The sequence below is a fragment of the Chiroxiphia lanceolata genome, unplaced genomic scaffold, assembly GCF_009829145.1.
Source record: "Chiroxiphia lanceolata isolate bChiLan1 unplaced genomic scaffold, bChiLan1.pri scaffold_49_arrow_ctg1, whole genome shotgun sequence".
NCBI lineage: Eukaryota > Metazoa > Chordata > Aves > Passeriformes > Pipridae > Chiroxiphia > Chiroxiphia lanceolata.
Window position 1 is genome coordinate 219,882 of NW_022476524.1, and position 27,346 is coordinate 247,227.

General features: G+C 66.5%; 1 protein-coding gene across 1 annotated transcript; it reads left to right on the forward strand.

The window, feature by feature from the left end:
- The first annotated feature begins 1,997 nt into the window (after nt 1–1,997).
- On the forward strand, nt 1,998–27,144 carry RASAL3 (RAS protein activator like 3). The gene is made up of 18 exons (XM_032677292.1): nt 1,998–2,406; nt 5,188–5,294; nt 5,998–6,058; nt 10,378–10,448; nt 10,581–10,672; nt 12,049–12,172; nt 13,420–13,518; nt 14,893–15,435; nt 16,435–16,579; nt 17,803–17,947; nt 19,204–19,440; nt 20,155–20,356; nt 20,483–20,586; nt 22,737–23,067; nt 24,800–24,907; nt 24,981–25,150; nt 25,754–25,829; nt 26,852–27,144. Exons 1-18 carry the CDS (start codon nt 1,998–2,000, stop codon nt 26,999–27,001), a joined length of 3,174 nt encoding a protein of 1,057 aa, XP_032533183.1. The 3' UTR covers nt 27,002–27,144.
- The last annotated feature ends 202 nt before the right edge of the window (nt 27,145–27,346 follow it).

Here is a 27,346-nt window from a genome sequence, read left to right on the forward strand (position 1 = left end):
ATCGCACTGTCACCCCCACCGCGCTGTCACCCCCACCACACTGTCACCCCCGCCACGCTGTCACCCCCACCACACTGTCACCCCCACCACGCTGTCACCCCCACCGCGCTGTCACCCCCACCACACTGTCACCCCCGCCACGCTGTCACCCCCACCACGCTGTCACCCCCACCACGCTGTCACCGTGCCCCTCCGGCCGTGGGGGGGACGGGGGGCGGCCGGGGAGCCCGCGGGGTGGGGACCCCTGGGTGGGCAGGGGGGCGGGCACCTCTAGAAAGGGGGCTTCTGGATGGGCAGGGGCACCCCGGGGATGTGGAACTCACTGGGTGGGGACCCCTGGGTAGGCGGGGGGCGGGCACCTCTAGAAAGGGGGCTCCTGGATGGACAGGGGCACCCCGGGGATGTGGAACCCACTGGGTGGGACCCCTTGGACCCCTTGGAGGGCAGGGGGGTGGGCACCTCTGAAAAGGGGATCCCTGGGTGGGCAGGGGCACCCCGGGGATGTGGACGCCTAAAAAATGGGACCCCCTCGGTGGGCAGGGGCACCCCAGGGATGTGGGAACCCACTGGGTGGGGATCCCTTGGTGGGCAGGGGGGTGGGCATCTCTAAAACCGGCACCCCTGGGTGGGCAGGGGTGTGGGCACCTCTAAAAATGGGACCCCTGGGTGGGCAGGGGCACCCCAGGGATGTGGGAACCCCCTGGGTGGCCAGAAAGGATGCCCTGGATGGGGGTCTCCAAACGGGGGTGCCTGGATTAGGGTCCCCTAAATAGGGATGCCCAGGTGGGGATGCACAAGATTGGGGGTGCCTGGATAGGGGGCCCATCCCATCACCCCTCAACCCCTCCCCACGGCATCACGTGGACCCCCAAAGTGACTCTCCCCATCCCATGACACCCCCCACTGGTCCATGGACCCCCCAACTCTCTCCCCATCCCACCCTTCTCACAACCATCCCACGGACCCCCAAAGTGACTCTCCCAATCCCACCCCCCACCATCCCAAGGATCCCCCAACTCCCTCCCCATCCCACCACCCCCCCATCATCCCATGGACCCCCCAGTGTGCCTCTCCCCATCCCACCCCTCTCACACCATCCCATGGACCCCCCCAAAGTGACCCTCCCAATCCTCACACCCCCCAACTTGACTCTCCCCATCCCACCCCCCTCACACCACCCCATGGACCCCCAACTCTCTCCCCATCCCACCCCCCACATCATCCCATGGCCCCCCAAAGTGTCTCTCCCCATCCCACTCCCCCCACATCATCCCATGGCCCCCCAAAGTGACTCTCACACCATCCCACGGACCCCTCAACTCTCTCCCATCATCCCGTGGGCCCCCCAATGTGTCTCTCCCCATCCCACCCCCCTCCCACCATCCCATGGACCCCCCAAAGTGACTCTCCCAATCCCCACACCCCCCAACATGACTCTCCCCATCCCACCCCTCCCACCATCCCATGGACCCCCCAAATGTGTCTCTCCCCATCCCACACCCCTCCCATGGACCCCCCCAATTCCCCCCCTCCCACCATCCCGTGGACACCCCAATTCTCTCCTCATCCCACCCCTCCCACAGCATCCCATGGCCCCCCAACATGACTCTCCCCATCCCACCCCCCTCACACCATCCCACGGATCCCCCAAAGTGACTCTCCCAATCCTACCCCCCCCAGTCCATGGCCCCCCAACATGACTCTCCCCATCCCACCCCCCTCACACCATCCCACAGACCCCCAAAGCGACCCTCCCCATCCCATGATACCCCCCACCAGCCCATGAACCCCCCAACATGACTCTCCCCATCCCACCCCCCTCACACACCATCCCACAGACCCCCAAAGTGACCATCCCCATCCCATGCACCCCCCACCAGCCCATGAACCCCCCGACATGACTCTCCCCATCCCAGCCCCCCCCACACCATCCCACGGCCCCCCAAAGCGACCCTCCCCATCCCACGGCCCCCCCAACACGCCCCTTCCCCCCGCAGATGGAGGTGCAGCCCCCCCCGGCGGTGCCCGAGCCCCCCACCCTGCTCAAGTCCTACAGGTGGCGCACGACCCCCCCGGGGGGTTCCGAGCGGGCCCCCGAACGGGCCGGGGGGTCCCCCGGGAGCCGGCGCTGGGCGCGGCTGCAGGGCTGGAAACGCTCCTACAGCCACCCCGAGAGCCACGGGGGGGGGCCCGGGGGGGTCCCCAAGGCCGCGACCCGGCGGTCCCTGTTCCAAAGGGCCTTCTCGGCCCCCTCCAAGGGGCACAAGGACCCCCCCCCGCACAAGGACCCCCCCCCGCACAAGGACCCCCCCCCTGCACAAGTACCTGCGCTCCGTGGGCAGGAGGAGGAGCCCCGGGGACAGGGCGGAGAGGGGGGGACACGAGGGGACAGGTACGGGGGGGGCGGTGGGAGGGGGGTGGGGGGTGATGGGTGGGGGGCTGGGGGGGTGGTGTGGGGGGGCTGGGGGGCTGGGAGGGTGATGGGTGGGGGGTTGGGGGGTGGGGGAGATGGGTGGGGGGTGATGGGAGGGGGGCGGGGGGGGGGATGGGTGGGAGGGTTTGGGGGTGGTGATGGGTGGGGGGTGATGGGTGGGGGGCTGGGAGGATGGGGGGGGCTGGGGGGCTGGGGGGGTGATGGGAGGGGGGTTGGGGGGTGGGGGGTGATGGGGGGGGTGATGGGGGGGCTGGGGGGATGATGTGGGAAGGCTAGGGGGCTGGGGGGGTGGTGGGAGGGGGGTTGGGGGGTGGTGATGGGGGGGTGATGGGTGGGGGGTGATGGGGGGGCTGGGGGGATGGTGTGGGGGGGCTGGGGCTGGGGGGGTGATGGGTGGGGGGTTGGGGGGTGGGGGAGATGGGTGGGGGGTGATGGGTGGGGGGCTGGGGGGTGGTGATGGGTGGGGGGTGATGGGTGGAGGGTTGGGGGGTGGTAATGGGTGGGGGGTGATGGGGGGGCTGGGGGGATGGTGTGGGGGGGCTGGGGGGGTGATGGGAGGGGGGTTGGGGGGTGGTGATGGGGGGGTGATGGGTGGGGGGTGATGGGGGGCTGGGGGGCTGGGGGGGGGCTGGGGGGCTGGGGGGGTGATGGATGGAGGGTTGGGGGGTGGTGATGTGTGGAGGGTGATGGGAGGGGCTGGGAGGATGCTGTGGGGAGGCTGGGGGGCTGGGGGGGTGATGGGAGGGGGGTTGGGGGGTGGTGATTGGGGGGTGATGGGTGGGGGGTGACGGGGGGCTGGGGGGGGATGGGAGGGGGGTTGGGGGGTGGTGATGGGTGGGGGGTGATGGGTGGGGGACTGAGAGGATGGCGTGGGGGGGCTGGGGGGGTGATGGGAGGGGGGTTGGGGGGTGGTGATGGGGGCTGATGGGTGGGGGGTGATGGGAGGGGTGTTGGAGGGATGGTGATGGGTGGGGGGTGTTGGGGGGGTGATGGGTGGGGGGTGATGGGTGGGAGGGTTGGGGGGTGGTGATGGGTGGGGGGTGATGGGTGGGGGGCTGGGAGGATGGTGGGGGGGATTGGGGGGCTGGGGGGGTGATGGGTGGGGGGTTGGGGGGTGGTAATGGGTCCAGGGTGATGGGGGGGGGGTGATGGGGGGGGGGGTGTTGGAGGGATGGTGATGGGTGGGGGGTGTTGGGAGGTGGGTTGGGGGGTGATGGGTGGGGGGTGATGGGGGCCTGATGGGATGGGGGTTGGGGGGGTGGGTGATGGGTGAAGGGTGATGGGTGAGGAGTGATGGGTGAAGGGTGATGGGTGATGGGTGATGGGTGATGGGTGAAGGGAGATGGGTGAAGGGAGATGGGTGAAGGATGATGGGTGAAGGGTGGTGGGTGAGGGGTGATGGGTGAAGGATGGTGGGTGATGGGTGAGGGATGAGGGGTGAGGGGTGATGGGTGATGAGTGAGGGGTGAAGGGTGAAGGGTGATGGGTGAAGGGTGGTGGGTGGTGGGTGAAGGATGGTGGGTGAAGGGTGATGGGTGAAGGGTGGTGGGTGAAGGATGGTGGGTGAAGGGTGATGGGTGAAGGGTGGTGGGTGAAGGGTGATGGGTGAGGGGTGATGGGTGAAGGGTGGTGGGTGATGGGTGAGGGTGATGGGTGATGGGTGAAGGGTGATGGGTGATGGGTGAGGGGTGATGGGTGATGGGTGAAGGGTGAAGGGTGATGGGTGATGAGTGATGGGTGATGGGTGGTGGGTGATGGGTGATGGGTGAGGGGTGATGGGTGATGGGTGAAGGGTGGTGGGTGATGGGTGAGGGGTGATGGGTGATGGGTGAAGGGTGATGGGTGAGGGGTGAGGGGCGATGGGTGGTGGGTGAGGGGTGAGGGGTGATGGGTGGTGGGTGAGGGGCGATGGGTGAAGGGTGGTGAGTGATGGGTGAGGGGTGGGTGACAGGACGTGGCCAGACTTTGCTGCTCCTGCCTGCGGGTGCCCCCCGGGGTTGGAGGAGCCCCTCTGGGTGCAGGATGGGTCCCTCCTGGCCCTGGGGGCTGCTCCACGGGGCCCCGGTGCCCGTGTGTGTCCGGCACGGGCTCAGTGGTGGCTCCTGGAGCTGTGCCAGCCCCCGGGGCACCGGATCCGGCCCAACCGGCTGAGCCCCGGCAGGGCCACCCACGGGGAGGGCAGGGCCACCCCCGGAGAGGGCAGGGCCACCCACGGAGGGGGCAGGGCCGGGGCAGGGAGTTGTGGGTTGTCCCCAAGGGTGACCTGGCGCTGCCATGCCGAGGGTGGCACAGCCACACGTCCCCCAGCGTTGGCATGGCGATTGTGGCACAGCCACGGCCACGTGTCCCCTGGTTTGACCACAACCTTGGTGGCATCTCCACGGCCACAAGTCTCCTAGTACCGTCACACTTGTGGTGGCACCTTCACAACCACATGTCCATCGGCATCACCACACCCATGGTGGCACCGCCACGGCCACATGTCCCCCAGCATCGCCACCCCAACTGTGGCACAGCCGTGGCCACGTGTCCCCTGGCACTGCCACGTTCACGGTGGCACCCCCATGGCCACGTGCCCCCTGGTGTCGCCAAGTCCATGGTGGCACCTCCATGGCCACCTGTCCCCCAACATCACGGCCCCCACGGTGCCATGGCCACAGCCACGTGTCCCCCGTCACCGCCACGCTGCCCGTGGGTGACAGGGACACGGTGGGCACCCGGTGCCCCCCTGACACACTGCTGTGCCCCCCCAGCCAGCGCCCACAGGACGCCCCCGGTGCCGCCCGATGCCCCGGTGTGGGACGTGTCCCAGTTCTCCCTGGTGGACGGACACCTGGTGCTGGTGGGCAGGGACGAGGAGGTGAGGGCACGGGGGCACCCCTGGGTGACACGGTGCCCAGCTGGGTGCTGGGGTGGCAGTGCCTGACACCCCCTGTGCCCCCCAGGGTGACACAGTGCCCAGTTGGGTGCTGGGGTGGCAGTGTCTGACCCCCCCTGTGCCCCCAGGGTGACACGGTGCCCAGCTGGGTGCTGGGGTGGCAGTACCTGACACCCCCCTGTGCCCCCTGGGTGACACGGTGCCCAGCTGGGTGCTGGGGTGGCAGTGCCTGACCCCCCCTGTGCCCCCCAGGGTGACACGGTGCCCAGTTGGGTGCCAGGGTGGCAGTGCCTGACCCCCCCTGTGCCCCCCTGGGTGACACAGTGCCCAGCTGGGTGCCAGGGTGGCAGTGCCTGACCCCCCCTGTGCCCCTCAGAGTGACACAGTGCCCAGCTGGGTGCTGGGGTGGCAGTGTCTGACCCCCCCTGTGCCCCCCAGGGTGACACAGTGCCCAGTTGGGTGCTGGGGTGGCAGTGCCTGACCCCCCCTGTGCCCCCAGGGTGACACAGTGCCCAACTGGGTGCTGGGGTGGCAGTGCCTGACCCCCCCTGTACCCCCTGGGTGACACGGTGCCCAGCTGGGTGCTGGGGTGGCAGTGCCTGACCCCCCCCTGTACCCCCTGGGTGACACGGTGCCCAGCTGGGTGCCGGGGTGACAGTGCCTGACCCCCCCCTGTGCCCCCCAGGCTTCCCACCAGAGCAGGAACCGTGCTGGCAGCTCCAACTCCGAGGGCAGGAGGGACCCTGGTGAGTCCACGCGGGTGCCAGGGGGGGTTGGCACGTGCCACGTGAGCCACACGTGTGTGCACGGAGCCCCCCGGGACACGGGCTGTGCTGTGCCAGGCGCTGTGGTGGGAACCACGGGGGTGGGACTCGAGCACCGTGCTGTGCCCTGTGCCCCGTGCCCTGTACCCTGTGCCCCGTGCCCTGTACCCTGTGCCCCGTGCCGTGCCCCACCCTGTGCTTCGTGCCATGCCCTGCGCCCTGTGCTGTGCCTGCCCTGTACCCTGTGCCCTGTGCCCTGTCCCGTTACCTGTGCCCTGTGCCATACCCTGTGCCCCGTTACCTGTACCCTGTGCCCTGTGCCCTGGCCCGTTACCTGTGCCCTGTGCCCTGTCCCATTACCTGTGTCCTGTGCCATGCCCTGTGCCCTGTGCCCTGTGCCCTGTCCCATTACCTGTGCCCTGTACCCTGTGCCCTGTGCCCTGTCCCGTTACCTGTGCCCTGTGCCATGCCCTGTGCCCTGTGCCCTGTGCCCTGTCCCATTACCTGTGTCCTGTGCCATGCCCTGTGCCCCGTTACCTGTGCCCTGTGCCCCGTGCCCTGTCCCATTACCTGTGCCCCGTGCCATGCCCTGTGCCGTTACCTGTGCCCTGTGCCGTGCCCCAGGCCGTGCTCCGTGCCATGCCCTGCACCCCGTGCTGTGCCTGCCCCATGGCTGTGCTCCATGCCCTGTGCCCCATGCCCTGTGCTCTATGTCGTGCCCTGTGCCCTGTGCTCCATGCCCTGTGCCCTGTGCTCTGTGCCATGACCCGTGCTCCATGCCGTGCCCTGTGCCCCATGCCCTGTGCCATGACCTGTGCTCCATGTCCTGTGCCCCATGCCCTGTGCCCCATGCCCTGTGCCATGACCTGCACTCCAGTCTGTACCCCGTGGTCGTGCTCTGTGCTGTGCCCTGTGCCCTGTACCCTGTGCTCTGTGCCCTGCTCCATGATCATTTCCCGTGCCCTGCTCCGTGGTCATGTCCCATGCCCTGTGCCCTGTGCCCTGTGCCATGCTCCATGGTCATGTCCCGTGCCATGCCCTGTGCCCTGTGCCCCGTACTCTGTGCCCTGTGCTCTGTGCCCTGTGCCCTGTGCCCTGTACTCTGTGCCCCGTGCTCTGTGCCCTGTGCCCTGTGCTATGCTCCATGGTCATGTCCCGTGCCATGCCCTGTGCCCTGTGCCCCGTGCTCTGTGCCCTGTGCTCTGTGCTCTGTGCTCTGTGCCCTGTGCCCTGTGCCCTGTGCCCTGTGCCATGCTCCATGGTCATGTCCCGTGCCATGCCCTGTACCCTGTGCCCCGTGCTCTGTGCCCTGTGCTCTGTGCTCTGTGTCCTGTGCCCTGTGCCATGCTCCATGGTCATGTCCCGTGCCATGCCCTGTACCCTGTGCCCCGTGCTCTGTGACCTGTGCTCTGTGCCCTGTGCCCCGTGCCCTGTGCCCTGTGCCCTGTGCCGTGCTCCATGGTCATGTCCCATGCCATGCTCCGCGGTCATATCCCATGCCCTGTGCCCCGTGCCCTGTGCCCTGTGCCGTGCTCCATGGTCATGTCCCATGCCATGCTCTGTGCCCCGCCCTGTGCCCTGTGCTGTGCCCCACACCATGTCCCACACCAAGCTCTGGGCCCCATCCAAACCCTGTGCCACGCCCCACACCATGCCCTGTGCCAGGCCCAATCCATGCCCCATGCCATGCTTCATGCCATGCCCTGTGCCCCACACCAAGCCCTGTGCCACTCCCCAATCCAAGCCCTGTGCCACTCCCCATGCCATGCCCTGTGCCACTCCCTAATCCAAGCCCTGTGCCCCACACCAAGCCCTGTGCCACTCCCCAATCCAAGCCCTGTGCCATTCCCCATGCCATGCCCTGTGCCATTCCCCAATCCAAGCCCTGGGCCGTGCCTCACACCATGCCCTGTGCCATTCTGCCATTCCCCCTGCCATCCCCTGTGCCGTGCCCACAACTTGCAGCAGCCCGTGCCAAGCCCCGTGCTGTGCTCCACGCTGTGTCCTGTGCCCCGTGCCCGCGCTGAACCGGGCCCTGTCCCTGTCCCTGTCCCTGTCCCTGTCCCTGTCCCTGTCCCTGTCCCCGTCCCCGTCCCCGTCCCTGTCCCCGTCCCTGTCCCCCTCCCTGTCCCTGTCCCTGTCCCCGTCCCTGTCCCTGTCCCTGTCCCCATCCCTGTCACTGTCCCCGTCCCTGTCCCCGTCCCTGCCCCTATCCCTGTCCCCGTCCCTGTCCCCGTCCCCGTCCCCGTCCCTGTCCCTGTCCCCGTCCCTGTCCCCGTCCCTGTCCCTGTCCCCGTCCCTGTCCCTGTCCCTGTCCCCTGTCCCCGTCCCTGTCCCCTGTCCCTGTTCCCTGTTCCCTGTCCCTGTCCCTGTCCCCGTCCCTGTCCCTGTCCCTGTCCCTGTCCCTGTCCCTGTCCCTGTTCCTGTCCCCGTCCCTGTCCCCGTCCCTGTCCCTGTCCCTGTCCCCACCCCTGTCCCTGTCCCTGTCCCCACCCGTGCCCCCCGCCCGTGCCCCCCGGCCCGTGCCCACTTCCTTCCCGCTGCTGCGGCTGCTGATGCCCCGATAAAGCTCCGGAGGTCAAACCTCCTCCGGCTTCCCCCGGTGCCAGCGCGGGCTGGGGGGCACCGGCACTGACCACTGGGGCTGGACACTGGGGCTGGGCACCGGCACTGACCACTGGGACTGGACACTGGGGCAGGGCACTGCACTGGGCACCAGCACTGACCACTGGGATTGGGGCACTGGGACTGGACACTGGGACTGGGCACTGGGACTGACCACTGGGGCGGGACATTGGGGCTGGACACCGCACTGGGCACCAGCACTGACCACTGGGACTGGACACTGGGGCTGGACACTGGGGCTGGGCACCAGCACTGGGCACCAGCACTGACCACTGGGACTGGACACTGGGGCTGGACACTGGGGCTGGGCACCAGCACTGGGCACCAGCACTGACCACTGGGACTGGACACTGGGGCTGGGCACCGGCACTGGGCACCAGCACTGACCACTGGGACTGGGCACCGGAACTGGGCACCAGCACTGGGCACCAGCACTGACCACTGGGGCTGGGCACCGGCACTGGGCACCAGCACTGACCACTGGGACTGGGGCACCGGGGCTGGGCAGTGGCACTGGGACACCGGCACCAGCACTGGTGCTTGGCACCCACTCCAGGCACTGGCACTGGGCACCAGCGCTGGGCACCGAGGTCGGGAGCAGGATAAATCCCTCTGCCCCTCCTCCCTTGCCCCCCCCATCACCCACTTTGCCCCCCAAACTCGGCTGCACCGACAGCGGCGGGATCTGGGTGGCATGCCCCGGGGGGGGTATCCTGCCCCTCCAGCCCCTGGTACGATTTGGGGTGGGTATCCTGCCCCTCCAGCCCCTGGCACGGTGTGGGGGTGCCCGGGAGGGATTTGGGGTGGGTATCCTGCCCCTCCAGCCCCTGGCACAGTGTGGGGGTGCCCGGGGGGGATTTGAGTTGGGTATCCTGCCCCTCCAGCCCCTGGTACGGTGTGGGGGTGCCCGGGGGGGATTTGGGGTGGGTATCCTGCCCCTCCAGCCCCTGGCACAGTGTGGGGGTGCCCGGGGGGGATTTGGGGTGGGTATCCTGCCCCTCCAGCCCCTGGTACGGTGTGGGGGTGCCCGGGGGGGATTTGGGGTGGGTATCCTGCCCCTCCAGCCCCTGGCACAGTGTGGGGGTGCCCGGGGGGGATTTGAGTTGGGTATCCTGCCCCTCCAGCCCCTGGTACGGTGTGGGGGTGCCCGGGGGGGATTTGGGGTGGGTATCCCGCCCCTCCACCCCCTGGCACGATTTGGGGGTGGCCGGGGGGGATTTGGGGTGGGTATCCTACCCCTCCAGCCCCTGGCACGATTTGGGGGTGCCCGGGGGGAATTTGGGGTGAGTATCCTGCCCCTCCAGCCCCTGGAACGGTGTGCGGGTGCCCCGGGGGGGGGGATTTGGGGTTGGTATCCTGCCCCTCCAGCCCCTGGCACGGTGTGGGGGTGCCCGGGAGGGGTCGTGGTGGGTATCCTGCCCCTCCAGCCCCTGACACGGTGTGGGGGTGGCCGGGAGGGATTTGGGGTGGGTATCCTGCCCCTCCAGCCCCTGGCACAGTGTGGGGGTGCCCGGGAGGGATTTGGGGTTGGTATCCTGCCCCTCCAGCCCCTGGCACGGTGTGGGGGTGCCCGGGGGGGATTTGGGGTGGGTATCCTGCCCCTCCAGCCCCTGGCACGGTGTGGGGGTGCCCGGGGGGTGCCGGGGAAGGGGGCGCTGACCCCGCCACCCCCCCAGACGCGGCCGCGGATGAGAGGAACGCCCGGGACAGCGAGACCCCCCCCAGCTCCCAGCTCAGCAACGTCAAGGTGGGTTTGGGCACCCCCCGCCCTGCCCTCCTTCCCCCCCCGGGGTGCCGGGCCCCTCCCGGGGGTGACACGGAGCTGTCGCTGTCACTGTCACTGTCGCTGTCACTGTCACTGTCCCCTCGCGCCATCCAGGGGCTCCTGTGGAAGAGGCTCCGCGAGAGGAAAAGTCGCGGCGGCGGCACCAAAGTGGAGACCCCGGCGGGGACCGGCCCCGAGGGCGAGAGGTGCGGGACGGGGGGGGGGGGGGGGGTGCGGGGTGACACCCCTGTCCCTGTCCCTGTCCCTTGGGATCCTCAGCTGGGGCAGTTTGGGTGGGTGGGTGTTGAGAGGGTCCCAGTGACACCCCTGTCCCTCAGGGTGCCCAGTTTGGGTGGGTGGGTCCCAGTGACACTCCTGTCCCTCAGGGTCCCCAGTTGGGGCAGTTTGGGTGGGGGACACTCAGTGACACCCCTGTCCCTCAGGGTCCCCAGCTGAAGCAGTTTGGGTGGGTGGGTGCCAATAACACCCCTGTCCCCAGGGTGCCCAGTTGGGGCAGTTTGGGTGGGTGCCAATGACACCTCTGTCCCCAGGGTGCCCATTTGCAGCAGTTTGAGTGGGTGGGTGTTGAGAGGGTCCCAGTGACACCCCTGTCCCTCAGGGTCCCCAATTGAAGCAGTTTGGGTGGGTGGGTGCTGGGGGGTCCTGGTGACACCCCTGTCCCTCAGAGTCCCCAGTTTGGGTGGGTGGGTCCCAGTGACACTCCTGTCCCTCAGGGTGCCCAGTTGGGGCAGTTTGGGTGGGTGCCAATGACACCCCTGTCCCCAGGGTGCCCAGTTGGGGCAGTTTGGGTGGGTGGGTGCCAATGACACCCCTGTCCCCAGGGTGCCCAGCTGAAGCAGTTTGGGTGGGGGACACTCAGTGACACCCCTGTCCCCAGGGTGCCCAGTTGGGGCAGTTTGGGTGGGTGGGTGGGTGCCAATGACACCCCTGTCCCCAGGGTGCCCAGTTGGGGCAGTTTGGGTGGGTGCCAATGACACCCCTGTCCCCAGGGTGCCCAGTTGGGGCAGTTTGGGTGGGTGCCAATGACATCCCTGTCCCCAGGGTGCCCAGTTGAAGCAGTTTGGGTGGGTGGGTGCCAATGACAGCCCTGTCCCCAGGGTGCCCAGCTGGGGCAGTTTGGGTGGGTGGGTGGGTGCCAATGACACCCCTGTCCCCAGGGTGCCCAGCTGGGGCAGTTTGGGTGGGTGGGTGGGTGCCAATGACCCCCCTGTCCCCAGGGTGCCCAGTTGGGGCAGTTTGGGTGGGTGGGTGGGTTCCAATGACACCCCTGTCCCAAGGGTGCCCAGCTGGGGCAGTTTGGGTGGGTGGGTGGGTCCCAATGACACCCCTGTCCCCAGGGTGCCCAGTTGCAGCAGTTTGGGTGGGTGCCAATGACAGCCCTGTCCCCAGGGTGCCCAGCTGGGGCAGTTTGGGTGGGTGCCAATGACACCCCTGTCCCCAGGGTGCCCAGCTGGGGCAGTTTGGGTGGGTGGGTGGGTGCCAATGACCCCCCTGTCCCCAGGGTGCCCAGCTGGGGCAGTTTGGGTGGGTGGGTGGGTGCCAATGACCCCCCTGTCCCCAGGGTGCCCAGCCGGAGCGGGTCCCGGGAGTCGGTGCACCCCCCGGCCGAGCTGGACCTGAGCGGGGACTCGGTGATCGTGCGGCCGGTGCACGGCAGCCTTGTGGGGGAGAGGTTCTGCTTCCAGGTAAAGGGGGGGGGGGAGGCTCAGGGGGCCCCGGAGAGGCACCCGGGGCACCCGGGGGGGCACCCCAGACAACCCAGAGGGGAACCCAGGGCACCCTTTTCACCGTGGAGGGGCATCGTGGGCACCCCAGACAACCTGGAGGGGCATCCTGGGCACCCCAGACAATTTGGAGGGGCATCCCGGGCACCCCAGACAACCTGGAGGGGAACCCAGGGCACCCTTTTCACCTTGGAGGGGCACCCAGAGCCCCCAGGGCACCCCAAGCAACCTGGAGGGGAACCTGAGGCACCCTGGAGGGGCACCCAGGGACTCTGGAGGGCAGCTCAGAGCACCCAGAACACCCTGCACGGGCACCCAGGGCGGTCTGGGCACTTCTGGCTCCCTGGAGGGACACCCAGGCCACTTCGGGCATCCTGGAGAGGCACCCAGGGCATCACAGGCACCCTAAAGGGGTGACCAGAGCACCCAGACCCTTCAAAGGCACCCAGAGCACCCTGGAGAGGCACCCAGGGCACACCAGGGCACCCTAAAAGAGCACCCAGAGCACCCCAGAGCACCCAGACCCCTCAAAGGAGCACCCGGGGCACCCCAGAGCACCCAGACCCATGAAGGGGCACACAGGGCACCCTAAAAGAGCACCCAGGGCATCCCAGAGCACCCAGACCCCTCAAAGGAGCACCCAGGGCACCCAAACCCATGAAGGGGCACACAGGGCACCCTAAAAGAGCACCCAGGGCACCCCAGAGCACCCAGACCCCTCAAAGGAGCACCTGGGGCACCCAAACCCATGAAGGGGCACATGGGGCACCCTAAAAGAGCACCCAGGGCACCCCAGAGCACCCAGACCCCTCAAAGGAGCACCCGGGGCACCCAAACCCATGAAGGGGCACACAGGACACCCTGTGAAGGCACCCAGGGCACCCCAGAGCACCCAGACCCATGAAGGGGCACGTGGGGCACCCTAAAAGAGCACCCAGGGCACCCCAGAGCACCCAGACCCATGAAGGGGTACACAGGGAATCCAGACCCATGAAGGGGCACATGGGGCACCCCAAAAGAGCACCCAGGGCACCCCAGAGCACCCAGACCCATGAAGGGGCACACAGGGAATCCACACCCATAAAGGGGCACCCAGGGCACCCCAAAAGGACACCCCAGCCCAGCCCTCGGCCACGGGCACCCCGAGCCCCCAGTGCAGCCCCCCCTGGCAGCCCGGGGTGCCCCCCACAGCCCCCCCGTGCCCGCAGGTGATCACGGGCCAGGGCAGCAGCTCCTTTGGCTGCACCTCCCTGGCCGAGCGCGACCGATGGATCGAGGAGCTGCGCCGGACAGCACAGCCCAACAAGGTGGGGACGCCGTGGGGACACCGCGGGGACACTGTGGGGACATCACGGGGATACCAAAGGGACACCGTGGGGACACTGCAGGGAAACTGCAGGGGAACCATGGGGACACCACGGGGATACCATGAGGATACCAAAGGGACACCACGGGGATATCACAGGGACACCACGGGGACACCACGGGGATACCATGAGGATACCAAAGGGACACCACGGGGATATCACAGGGACACCACGGGGACACCAAAGGAACACCATGGGGACACCACGGGGACATGACAGGGACACCAAAGGGACACCGCAGAGACACTGCAGGGACACCATGAGGAAACCACGGGGATATCACAGGGACATCAGGGGGACACCATGGGGACACCAAAGGGACACTGTGGGGTTATCACAGGGACACCATGGGGATATCACAGGGACATCACGGGGATACCACGGGGACACCACAGGGACACCCCTTCCCTCCCTATGCCCTCCTGTCTCCACCTCCCCTCCTGTGCCTCCATGTCCCTTCCAGCACCTCCACATCCCCACCATTCCCACGTGTCCCACCCATGTCCCTTCTATCCCTCCATGTCCCCCCCATCCCTCCATGTCCCCCCATCCCTCCATGTCCCCCCTGTCCCTCCATGTCCCCCCGTCCCTCCATGTCCCCCCATCCCTCCATGTCCCCCCTGTCCCTCCATGTCCCCTCCATCCCACACGTGTCCCCTCATCCCCTGCCATGCCCACACACCCCGTCCCCACATCCACATGTCCCCTCCGTCCCACATGTCCCCTTGTCCCCTGCTGTCCCCACACACCCTGTCCCCACGTCCACATGTCCCCTCCACCCCACACGTGTCCCCTCGTTCCCCACCGTCCCCACATATCCCATCCCCACATCCACACGTCCCCTCCATCCCACGTGTCCCCTCCATCCCACATGTCCCGTCCCCCTGTCCCCACACCCGATTCCCCGTCCCCACATCCACATGTCCCCTCCATCCCACGTGTCTCCTGCCATCCCCACACACCCCGTCCCCCCATCCCCACACCCGACTCCCCATCCCCACATCCACACATCCCCTCCATCCCACACGTGTCCCCTCCATCCCACACGTGTCCCCTCCATCCCACACGTCCTGTCCCCCTGTCCCCATGCCCGACTCCCCATCCCCACATCCACGTGTCTCCTCCACCCCACACGTGTCCTCTCCATCCCACATGTGTCCCCTCCATCCGCACACGTCCCGTCCCCCCGTCCCCCCGTCCCCACACCCAACTCCCCATCCCCACATCCACGTGTCCCCTCCATCCCACACGTGTCCCCTCCATCCCCACACGTCCCGTCCCCCCGTCCCCACGCCCGACTCCCTCTCCCTCCAGGACAGCTGCGAGCGCCTGGAGCTGTCTCTGAGCCTGTGGGTGTACGAGGGCCGGGATTTGCCCCCGCGGCGCCGCCTGCGCTGCCACCTCCAGCTGGACGGGACCCTCTTCGCCCGCACCACGGCCAAGGCGGCGGGCGCCGACGGGGGGCTCTTCTGGGGGGAGCTCTTCCATCTGGCCGCCCTCCCGCCCGCCCGCGCCCTCACGCTGGCGCTGTGCCGCGACGACCACCCCGCCGGGCCGCCGGTGGCCGCGGTGACGGTGCCGCTGGCCGAGCTGGCGGCGGCGCGGCAGCCGCTGGAGCGCTGGTACGCCCTGAGCGGGCCCGGCGGAGGTGGTGAGCGGGCGCCGGCGCTGCGGGTGCGCGGGCGGTACCGCGAGGTGCGGGTGCTGCCCATCGTGCGCTACAAGGAGCTGGCCGAGTTCATCACCTTCCACTACCGCCAGCTCTGCGCCCGCCTGGAGCCCGCCATCGCCGCCCGGCACAAGGAGGAGCTGGCCGGCGCCCTGGTGCGCGTCCTGCAGAGCACCGGCAAGGCCAAGGTGGGCACCGGGAGGGCGGGGGAGGATGGGAGGGGAACCGGGGGTGTGGGCGTTGGGGTGGGCGGGGCACCTCGGGGTGATGGGGTGGGATGGGCTGGGATGGGTTGGGATGGGTGGGATGAGGTGGGTTGGGCTCGGCTGGGATGGGTTGGGTTGGAATTGGATGGATAAGTTGGGTTGGGATGGGACGGGTTGGGTTGGGTTGGAATTGGATGGATAAGTTGGGTTGGGATGGGACGGGTTGGGTTGGGATGGGTTGGGATGGGTTGGGTTGGAATGGGATGAATAAGTTGGGATGGGATGAGTGGATTGGGTTGGTTTGGGTTGGAATGAGGTGGATAATTTGGGATGGGATGGGATGGGATGGGATGGGATGGGATGGGATGGGATGGGATGGGATGGGATGGGATGGGATGGATAAGTTGGGTTGGGATGGGATGGGATGGGATGGGATGGGATGGGATAGGGTAGGATGGATGGGTTGGGTTGGGTTGGAATGGGATGGGATGTATGAGTTGGAATGGAATATATAAGTTAGGTTAGGATGAGATGGGATGGATGGGTTGGGTTGGTTTGGAATGGATGAGTTGGGATGGGATGGGATGGGATGGGATGGGATGGGATGGGATGGGATGGGATGGGATGGGATGGGATGGGATGGGATGGATGTCTTGGGTTAGGATGGGATAGATGGGTGGGGTTGGAATGGCATGGGATAGATGAGTTGTGTTGGGATGGATGGGATGGGATGGGATGGGATGGGATAGATGGGTGGGGTTGGAATGGGATGGGATAGATGAGTTGTTTTGGAATGGATGGGATGGGATAAATGGGTTGGGTTGGGCTGAGTCGGAACAGGATGGGATGGATGAGTTGGGATGGGATTGGAGGGATAGAAACACAACTCAGGGCAGTGCCAGGAGATCCTGGGGGGTGTTGGCTGAGCCATTTTGGGGGGACCACGGGTGCCACCAAGCCCTCGATCACGTCCCCTGGCAGTCGTTCCTCATCGACCTCGGCGTGGCCGAGCTGGACCGGTTCGACGAGCGCGAGGCCCTGATCTTCCGCGAGAACACCTTGGCCACCAAGGCCATCGACGAGTACATGAAGCTGGTGGGGGGCAAGTACCTCCAGGACACGCTGGGTACGCTGGGGGAGCAGGTCTCGGGGGACATCCCGGGGTGCGACGGGTGCAGGACGCCCCGGGAGGGACGAGTGGGTGCTACAGGGTGTTACGGGGCATTGGGGTTGAAGGACACCCCCAGACCCTCCATGGGGACGTGGGGGGGGCTTGTCCTGCTCATCCCTGTGCTGGTGACCGATTGGTCTCCTCACAGGGTGTGGGACATCCCCAGACCATCCCTTGGGACGTGTCCTGGCCATGCCTGTGCTGGTGGCCGATTGGTTCCCTCACGGGCTGTGGGACATCCCCAGACCATCCCTTGGGATGTGTCCTGACCGTCCCCGTGCTGGTGGCCAGTTGGTCCCCTCACAAGACACTCCCACACCATCCATGGGGACATGTCCCAGCTATCCCTGTGCCAGTGGTCGGTCTGTCCCCTCATGGACACCCCCAGACCCTCCATGGGGACACATCCCAGTTATCCCTGTGCCAGTGGCCGGTCTGTCCCCTCATGGACAGTGGGACACCCTCAGACCCTCCATGGGGACATGTCCCAGCCCCTCCCGTGCCACTGGCCTGTCTGTCCCCTCATGGACAGTGGGACACTCCCACACCATCCATGGGGACACATCCCAGCTATCCCTGTGCCAGTGGTCGGTCTGTCCCCTCACAGACAGTGGGACACCCCCAGACCCTCCATGGGGACGTGTCCCAGCTATCCCTGTGCCAGTGGCTGTTCTGTCCCCTCATGGACAGTGGGACACTCCCATACCATCCATGGGGACATGTCCCAGCTATCCCTGTGCCAGTGGCCGGTCTGTCCCCTCATGGACACCCCCAGACCCTCCATGGGGACATGTCCCAGATATCCCTGTGCCAGTGGCCAGTCTGTCCCCTCATGGACAGTGGGACACTCCCACACCATCCATGGGGACACATCCCAGTTATCCCTGTGCCAGTGGCCGGTCTGTCCCCTCATGGACAGTGGGACACCCTCAGACCCTCCATGGGGACATGTCCCAGCTACTCCTGTGCCAGTGGCTGCTCTGTCCCCTCATGGACAGTGGGACACTCCCACACCATCCATGGGGACACATCCCAGTTATCCCTGTGCCAGGGGTCAGTCTGTCCCCTCATGGACAGTGGGACACCCCCAGACCCTCCATGGGGACGTGTCCCAGCCCCTCCTGTGCCGGTGGCCGGTCTGTCCCCTCATGGTGGCCGGTCTGTCCCCTGATGCCCAGGGGAGGTGGTGGCCCAGCTCTGCAGCTCAGACGAGAGCTCCGAGGTGGATCCCAGCAAATGCTCCGACCTCGACCTCTCCAACAACCAGAACAACCTGCGGCAGGTCTGCGAGGAGACCTTCCGGCGCATCGCCCGCGCCTGCGAGTGAGGGGCAGCGCCCGCGCGGAGGGGAGGGCAGGGGGAGGGCAGGGGGAGGGCAGGGGGTGGGCAGGGGGTGGGCAACAAAGCTGGGAGAAGCTGGGGAAAGCTTGGAGATGGGTGATGGGGTCGGGGATGGGAATGGGAATGGGCAGGAGGGCAGGCACTGGCACTGGGATGGGCACAGGGGAGGGTTTGGGGACTGGGACTGTCCTGGGATGGACGCGGGGGTGGGCACCTGGAAGGAGCTGGGGAGAGGTTTGGGGACAGGGGTGGGAATGGGCACCTGGAAGGAGCTGGGGACGGGTTTGGGGACAGGGGTGGGAATGGACACCTGGAAGGAGCTGGGGACAGGTTTGGGGACAGGGATGGGCACCAGGGATAGACCCGGGGACGGGTTTGGGGACAGGGGTGGGAATGGGCACCAGGATGGACCTGGGGACAGGTTTGGGGACAGGGGTGGGAATGGGCACCAGGATGGACCTGGGGACAGGGGTGGGAATGGGCACCTGAAAGGAGCTGGAGAGAGGTTTGGGGACAGGGGTGGGCACCAGGATAGACCCGGGGATGGGTTTGGGGACAGGGGTGGGAATGGGCACCAGGATGGACCTGGGGACAGATTTGGGGACAGGAGTGGGAATGGGCACCTGGAAGGAGCTGGGGACAGGTTTGGGGACAGGGGTGGGAATGGGCACCAGGACGGACCTGGGGACAGGTTTGGGGATGGGGGTGAGGGACAGGGATGAGAATGGGCACCATCCTGGGCTGGATGAGGGGGTGGGCACCAAGAAGGTCCCAGGGACAAGTTTGGGGACAGGGATGGGAATGGGCACCAGGATGGACCTGGGGACAGGTTTGGGGACAGGGGTGGGCACCAGAATGGATCTGGGGACAGGTTTGGGGACAGGGGTGGGCACCAGAATGGATCTGGGGACAGGTTTGGGGACAGGGGTGGGAATGGGCACCTGGAAGGAGCTGGGGACAGGTTTGGGGACAGGGGTGGGAATGGGCACCAGGATGGACCTGGGGACAGGAGTGGGAATGGGCACCTGGAAGGACCTGGGGACAGGTTTGGGGACAGGGATGGGGATGGGTTTGGGAACTGGCACCACCCCCTGATGGACATGGGAACAGGAAGGACCTGGGGACCAGCACATGGGGACCAGGACGGGCACAGGGGGCACCGTGGTGGCACGGGGGGTGGGGGTGGTCCCAAACCCACCCCCCGTCCCCAGCCCCCCATCAGGGCGTGTCTCCCCCAGCGCGTTCCCGGCGGAGCTGGGCGAGGTGTTCGCGGCGTGGCGGGAGGAGTGCGCGGCGCGGGGCAAGGCGCCCATCGGGCAGCGCCTGGTGTCGGCCTCGCTCTTCCTGCGCTTCCTCTGCCCCGCCATCATGTCCCCGAGCCTCTTCGGCCTCGTCCAGGAGTACCCCAGCGAGGCCACCGCCCGCACCCTCACCCTGGTGGCCAAGGTCATCCAGAACTTGGCCAACTTCACCACGTACGTCGCGCCGGGAGGGCGGTGGGGGGGGACGGTGGGGACGTCCCCGACGTGCTCCGTGGCACGTGCCACCTCCTGGAGGTGGCCTGGTCGGTGATGAGGGTGGTGTCCCGTGCCCATGTGGTGGCCCATGTGACCACGAAGGTGGTCCCTGACCATGGTGATGGTTTGTGAGCACAGTGGTGGCCCATGACCAAGGTGGTGGCCCTGGTCCCTGCTCCTGAAGGTGGCCTGTGACCACACCCAGGGTGGTGGCCCTTGTGACCACGAAGGTGGCCCCTGACCATGGTGATGGCTTGTGAGCACAGTGGTGGCCCATGACCAAGGTGGTGGCCCTGGTCCCTGCTCCTGAAGGTGGTCTGTGACCATAGCCGTGGTGGTGGCCCATGTGACCATGGTGGTGGCCCATGTGACCATGGTGGAGTCCCTGGTCCCTGCTCCCAAAGGTGGCCTGTGACCATAGCCATGGTGGTGGCCCATGTGACCATGGTGGTGGCCCATGTGACTGCAGTGGTGGTCCATGACCACAATGGTCACCCCTGACCACGGTGGAGTCCCTGGTCCCTGCTCCTGAAGGTGGCCTGTGACCATGACCACGGCAGTGGCCCCCATGACTGCGGTGGTGGCCCCCATGACTGCGGTGGTGGCCCCCGTGACTGCGGTGGTGGCTCAGGCCACACGCTGGCCCCCGGGTAACCCCCAGGTGGCCCCCAGGTTTGGCGAGAAGGAGGCCTACATGGGCTTCATGAACGAGTTCCTGGAGCGCCACCGGAGCCCCATGGCCGAGTTCCTGCAGAGCGTGGCCAGCCCCGAGAGCAGCGCCCACATGGCCACCTACGACGGCTACGTGGACGTGGCGCTGGAGCTGGCCACGCTCCACCTGCTGCTCTGCGACATCTTCTCCAGCCTGGACCAGGTGCCACCACCCCGTCGTCCCCAAGGCCACGTCCTTGTGTCCCCCCCCATCCCAGGCTGCTGTTCACTGCCCCGTGGGTGGCCCCTTTCCCGTTGTCCCCATAACGTCCCGGCCGTGTCCCCGCAGGCCACGCAGGAGGAGCTGGAGCCGCTGCCCACCATCCTCACGGCCATCAGGGAGGGCACCCCCGTGCCCGTGTCCGTCCGGCTCAGCTCCACCGCCAGGAGAAGGTACCGGGGACAGAGGGGACCGAGGGGGACACGGGGGGCTGAGGGGGACACAGGGGGACACAGGGGCTGAGGGAGACACAGGGGACCGAGGGGGACACAGGGGGACACAGGGGTTGAGGGGGACACAGGGACTGAGGGAGACACAGGGGGACACAGGGGCTGAGGGAGACACAGGGGGACACAGGGGCTGAGGGGGACACAGGGGACCGAGGGGGACACAGGGGCCGAGGGGGACACAGGGGGCTGAGGGGGACACAGGGAGCTGAGGGGGACGTGGGGCTGAGGGGGGCACAGGGGGACACAGGGGCTGAGGGGGACACAGGGACTGAGGGGGACACAGGGGGACACAGGAGGACACAGGGGGTCGAGGGGGACACAGGGACTGAGGGGGACACAGGGGACTGAGGGGGACACAGGGGACTGAGGGGTTCACAGGGGGACACAGGGATTGAGGGGGACACAGGGAGTCGAGGGGGACACAGGGAGCCAAGGGGGACATGTGGGACTAAGGGGGACACAGGGGGTTGAAGGGGACACGTAGGACCAAGGGGGAACAGGGGACTGAGGGGGACACAGGGGGACATAGGGGGCTGAGGGGGACATGTGGGACTAAGGGAGATCCAGGGGACTGAGGGGGACACAGAGGGCCAAGGGGAACATGTGGGACCGAGGGGGACACAGGGGACTAAAGGGGATACAGGGGTCTGAGGGGGACACAGGGTACCGAGGGGGACACAGGGGACTAAAGGGGACACAGGGGTCTAAGGTGGACACAGGGGACCGAGGGGGACACAGGGGGCTGAGGGGGACACAGGGGACTAAAGGGGACACAGGGGACCGAGGGGGACACAGGGGACTAAAGGGGACACAGGGGTCTGAGGGGGACACAGGGTACCGAGGGGGACACAGGGGGCTGAGGAGGACACAGGGGACCAAGGGGGACATGTAAGACTGAGAAGGACACAGGGGACCGAGCGGGACACAGGGGGCTGAGGGGGACACAGGGGACCGAGGGGGACACAGGGGGCTGAGGGGGACACAGGGGACTGAGGGGGACACAGGGGGCTGAGGGGGACACGTAGGACCGAGGGGGACACAGGGGGTCGAGGGGGACACAGGGGACCGAGGGGGACATGTGGGGCTGAGGGGGACATGGGAGGAGCTTTGGGGGTTTGGGGACCTGCCTGGGATCAGGGGACGGTTCTGGTCTTGGGTGGGTCTGGGGGGACTGGTCCAGAATGGGGTTGGAGTCGCTGGTCCCAGTTGGGTTCAGGGGATGGTTCTGGTCCCAGCTCCGGGGGTGGCTCTGGTCTGGACTGGACTTAGTGGAGATTTTGGTCCAGGTTGTGTCCAGGAGATGTTTCTGGTGCCAGATGGATTCAGGGGGTGTTTCTAGTCCTGGTGGGTTGAGGATGGTTCTGGCTCTTGTTGGGTTTGGGAGATGGGTCCAATCTCAGTTGGGTTTGGGGTGCCCCTGGTCCAGGCTGGGATCAGGAGATGGGTTTGATCCTAACAGGGTTTGGGATGTCTCTGACACCAGATGGGGTCGGGAGATGGGTCTGATCCCAGCAGGGTTTGGGATGTCTCTGGTCCAGGCTGGGATCAGGAGATGGGTTTCATCCTAACAGGGTTTGGGATGTCTCTGATCCCAGATGGGGTCAGGAGATGGGTCTGATCCCAGCAGGGTTTGGGGTGCCCCTTTTCCCAGTCGGGGTCAGGAGGATGGTCCGATTCCAGCTGGTTTTGGAGCCCAATTATCCCAGTTGGGGTCAGGAGGATGGTCCGATCCCATCTTATCCCAGTTGGGGTCAGGAGGATGGTCCGATCCCATCTTATCCCAGTTGGGGTCAGCAGGACAGTCTGATCCCAGCTGGTTTTGGAGCCCATCTTATCCCAGTTGGGGTCAGGAGATGGGTGTGATCCCAGCAGGGTTTGGGGTGCCCCTTTTCCCAGCTGGGGTCAGGAGGACGGTCCAATTCCAGCTGGTTTTGGAGCCCATCTTATCCCAGTTGGGGTCAGGAGATGGGTGTGATCCCAAGATGCTTTGGGGTCCTTCTGACCTGGGCTGGGTTCGTGGTGGTCCCGGTCCCTCCCGGGTCCATCACCCCCACCCCGTGCCCCCCACCCCCCCTCCCCCTGTGCCCTCGCAGCCCCTCGGAGCCCTCCAAGCCGGGCTTTGTGCCACCACGGGACCTGAGCAAGCACAGCCCCCTCATCAAGAGCCAGTCCCTCACCAGCATCCGCCGCGTGCGGGGCCGCGAGGACGGGACGGAGCCGGAGCCGGAGCCGGAGCCAGAGCCATCGCCAGCCCCGGTGCCATCCCCGGTGCCCGGTCGGGAGCGCCGGAACGTCCAGCGCACCCAGAGCGTCCCGGTGCAGGCCAAGGCCCCGCGGCGCCCGCGCCACCAGGGCAGCGCCGAGCTCGAGGTCGAGCCACCGCCCGGGGATGGCACAGGGTCACCCGGCACCGGCAACGCCCCGGTAAGGCCCGGCAGCTGCCGTGGTGCTGCCCGGGTGGGGACTGGTGCTCCGAGGGGTCTGGTGGCACTGACTGCTGGTCCGAGGGGCACAGGGTGTTAACTGGTGGTCCAAGGGGCACAGGGTGTTGACCAGTGGTCTCAGGGGCACAGGATGTTAACTGATGGTCTGAGGGGCCCAGTGGCATTGACTGGTGGTCCGAGGGGTCTGGTGGCATTGACTGGTGGTCCGAGAGTCACAGGGTGTTTACTGGTGGTCCAAGGGGCCCAGTGGCATTGACTGGTGATCCGAGGGGCACAGGGCGTTGACCAGTGGTCCAAGGGGCACGGGGTGTTTACTGGTGGCCCAAGGGGCCCAGTGGCATTGACCAGTGGTCCACGGGGCATTAATCTGTGCCCCGGTGCCCCCCTGGAGTGGGGGCTGGTGCTCCGAGGGGTCCAGCGGCACTAACTGGTGCTCTGAGGGACACGGGGTGTTAACTGGTGCTCTGAGGGTTCTGGGGCACTAACCAGTGCTCCAAGGGTTCCAGCAGCTCTGACTGGTGCTCCGAGGGTTCCAGCAGCTCTGATTGGTGCTCCGAGGGACACGGGGCGTTAACCAGTGCTCCGAGGGTTCCAGCAGCTCTAAATGGTGCTCCGAGGAGTCCAGCAGCACTAAACCAGTGTTCTGTGGGGTCTGATGCGCTTAACTGGTGCTCCAAGGGGTCCAGCAGCACTACCCAGTGCTCCGAGTGGCACGGGGTGTTAAGCAGTGCTCTGAGGAGTCCAGTGGCACTACCCAGTGCTCTGAGGGGTCTGGTGGCACTACCCAGTGCTCTGAGGGGCACAGGGTGTTAGCCAGTGCTCTGAGGAGTCCAGTGGCACTACCCAGTGCTCCAAGTGGCACGGGGTGTTAAGCAGTGCTCTGAGGAGTCCAGTGGCACTACCCAGTGCTCCGAGGGGCACAGAGTGTTAGCCAGTGCTCCGAGGGGTCCAGTGGCACTACCCAGTGCTCCGAGGGGCACGGGGTGTTAAGCAGTGCTCTGAGGAGTCCAGTGGCACTACCCCGTGCTCTGAGGGGTCCAGTGGCACTAACCAATGCTCCGAGGAGTCCAGTGGCACTACCCAGTGCTCCGAGGGGCACAGGGTGTTAGCCAGTGCTCTGAGGAGTCCAGTGGCACTACCCAGTGCTCCGAGGAGTGTGGTAGCACTAACCAATGCTCTGAGGGGTCCAGTGGCACTAACCAATGCTCTGAGGGGTCCAGTGGCACTACTCCGTGCTTCGAGGGGTCTGGTGGCACTACCCAGTGCTCAGAGGGGTCCAGTGGCACTAACCAATGCTCTGAGGGGTCCAGTGGCACTAACCAATGCTCCGAGGGGTCCAGTGGCACCACCCAGTGCTCTGAGGGGTGTGGCGGCACTAACCAACGCTCTGAGGGGTCCAGTGGCACTACCCAGTACTCCGAGGGGCACGGGGTGTTAAGCAGTTCTCTGAGGAGTCCAGTGGCACTACCCCGTGCTCTGAGGGGTCCAGTGGCACTAACCAATGCTCCGAGGGGTCCAGTGGCACTACTCCGTGCTCCGAGGGGTCCAGTGGCACTAACCAATGCTCCGAGGAGTCTAGTGGCACTAACCGGTGCTCCGAGGGGTGTGGCAGCACTACCCAGTGCTCCGAGGGGTCCAGTGGCACCACCCCGTGCTCCGAGGTGCCCGGCGGCCCTGACCCGGTGCCCCGGTGCCCGCAGGCCCGCGGGAAGCTGCGCTCGTCGGCGTCGCTGCCCCGCAAGTCGACGGTGCCGTGGCAGCGCTTGGCGGAGGACACGGAGGCGCGGGCCGAGCTCTACGCGCTGCGCCCGCTCGAGAAGGTAACCCGTTACCTTCGGGCCCCCCCCCCAGAGCCTCCCGGGACCCCCCCGGTGACCGCCGGTGCCCCCCCAGCACGGGCGGCTGCTGGAGGCGCTGCGGGACGAGGTGTCGGAGCTGCGGGAGCGGCTGGAGCGGGCGGAGGCGCGGGCGGGACGCGCCGAGGAGCAGCACCGGGAGCGGCTGGAGCGACTCCGGCAGCAGCTCGAGGAGGGAAACGCCCGAGCCGCCAACCTGGCGGCCAGGTGGGGACCTTTGGGGGGGGGGGGACCCAAAACCGGGGGGACCCAGAGCAGGGGGTGAGGGGTGACACGAAAAAAGGGATGTCCAAAAGACGGGGGGACTCAAAGTAGGGCGTGACCCAAACTGGGGGGGTCGTACAACAGGGGATGTCCCCAAAGAGGGGGTGAGCCAAAGCGGGGGGGGGACTCAAAAAAGGGGGTGTCCCAAAAGAGGGGGGGACTCAAAAAGGGGGAAACCCAAAACAGGGATCGACCCAGAACAGGGGGTGACCCAAAAAAAGGGGTGACACAGAACAGGAGGTGACCCAAAATAGGGGATGACACAGAACAGGAGGTGACCCAAAATAGGGGTTGTTCCCAAAAAGGGGGGACACAAAACAGGGGGTGCCTCAAAAAAAGGCGTGTCCCAAAAGAGGAGGGGACTCAAACAGGGGGAAACCCAAAACAAGGATCGACCCAGAACTGGGGGTGACCCAAAAAAGGGGTTGTTCCCAAAAAGGGGGGACCCAAAACACGGGGTGCCCCAAACCAGGGGGTGCCCCCAAAGCTGTGGGTGTCCCCGTCCCGTGGGTGCCCCCCCGGGGTCTCAGCTCATCCCAATTCCAGGCTGACGGCGGCCGAAGGCACCAGGAAAAAGGACCTGGAGAGGCTGAAGAGCAACGAGGAGAAGAACCGGGAGCTGGTGGGAGCTGGGATGGGGACACGGGGACACCGGGGGACACAGGGGACATTTGAGGGGACACAGGGGACATTCGGGGGGATGCAGGGGGGACATGGGGGGGACACGGGGAGCCATGAGGGAACAGGGTGACACAGGTGACACGGGGACACACAGATGACATGGGGGACACGGGGTGACAGAGGGTGACATGGGGTGACACAGGTGACGTGGGGGACACGAGTGACATAGGATGACATGGGGGACATGGGGTGACACAGAGGGACATGGGGGTGACATGAGCAGGCATTGGTGACATGGGGATGACACGGGCAGACACTAGTGACATGGGGTGACATGGGGGGACAGAGGGTGACATGGGGGTGACATAGGCAGACACTGGTGACATGGGGTGACAGGGGGTGACATGGGGGACATAGGGTGACATGGGGGACATGGAGTGACACAGAGTGACATGGGGGTGACATGGGCAGACACTGGTAACATGGGGTGACATGGGTGACACAGGTGACATAGAATGACATGGGGTGACACAGAGTGACATGGGATGACAAAGGATGACATGAGGAGACAGGGGGTGACATGAGTGACACAGGTGATATGGGTGACATGGGTGACACAGGGTGACATGAGTGACATGGGCAGACACTGGTGACATGGGTTGACATGGGGTGACACAGGGGTGACATGGGTGACACAGGGTGACACAGGAGTGACACGGGGACACAGGGGTGACATGGGTGACACAGGGTGACACAGGAGTGACACGGGGACACAGGGATGACACAGGGGTGACATGGGTGACACAGGGGTGACAGAGGTGACACGAGTGACATGGGTAACACAGGTGACATGGGTGACACAGGGATGACACAGGGGTAACACAGGTGACATGGGTGACGCAGGGTGACACGGGGATGACACAGGGGTGACATGGGTGGCACAGGGGTGACACAGGTGACATGGGTGACACAGGGTTGACACAGGGGTGACACAGGTGACACGGGTGCCCCGTGTCCCCGCAGGAGCGGCAGCTGGCGGCGCTGGAGCGGGAGCAGTCGGAGCTGCGCGGGATCCTGGCCCAGGCCCTGGGACCCCCCGGCAGGATGAGACCCCGGGGGCCAGCGCGGGGCTGGGACGAGAGCGGGGATGAGGCCCAGGCCACCAGCGTGTGACACGTGTCCCAAAGTGTCCCCAGAGCGTCCTCAGGGTGTCCTCAGGGTGTCCTCAGGGTGTCCCTGCAGCCCCGTCCCCAACCTGCTCCGGGGGGATTCCGAAGGGTGTTTAATCCCGATCCCATGGGAATAAACAGCATTAGTGTCACTGTCACCAAGGGCTCGGTTGTGTCCTGGCACCGCTCGGGGCTCTGTCCCCAACCCCAGACTGTCCCCAACCCCAGACTGTCCCCAATCCCAAACTGTCCCCAACCCCAGACTGTCCCCAATCCCAAACTGTCCCCAACCCCAGACTGTCCCCAATCCCAAACTGTCCCCAATCCCAAACTGTCCCTAGTCCCAGGC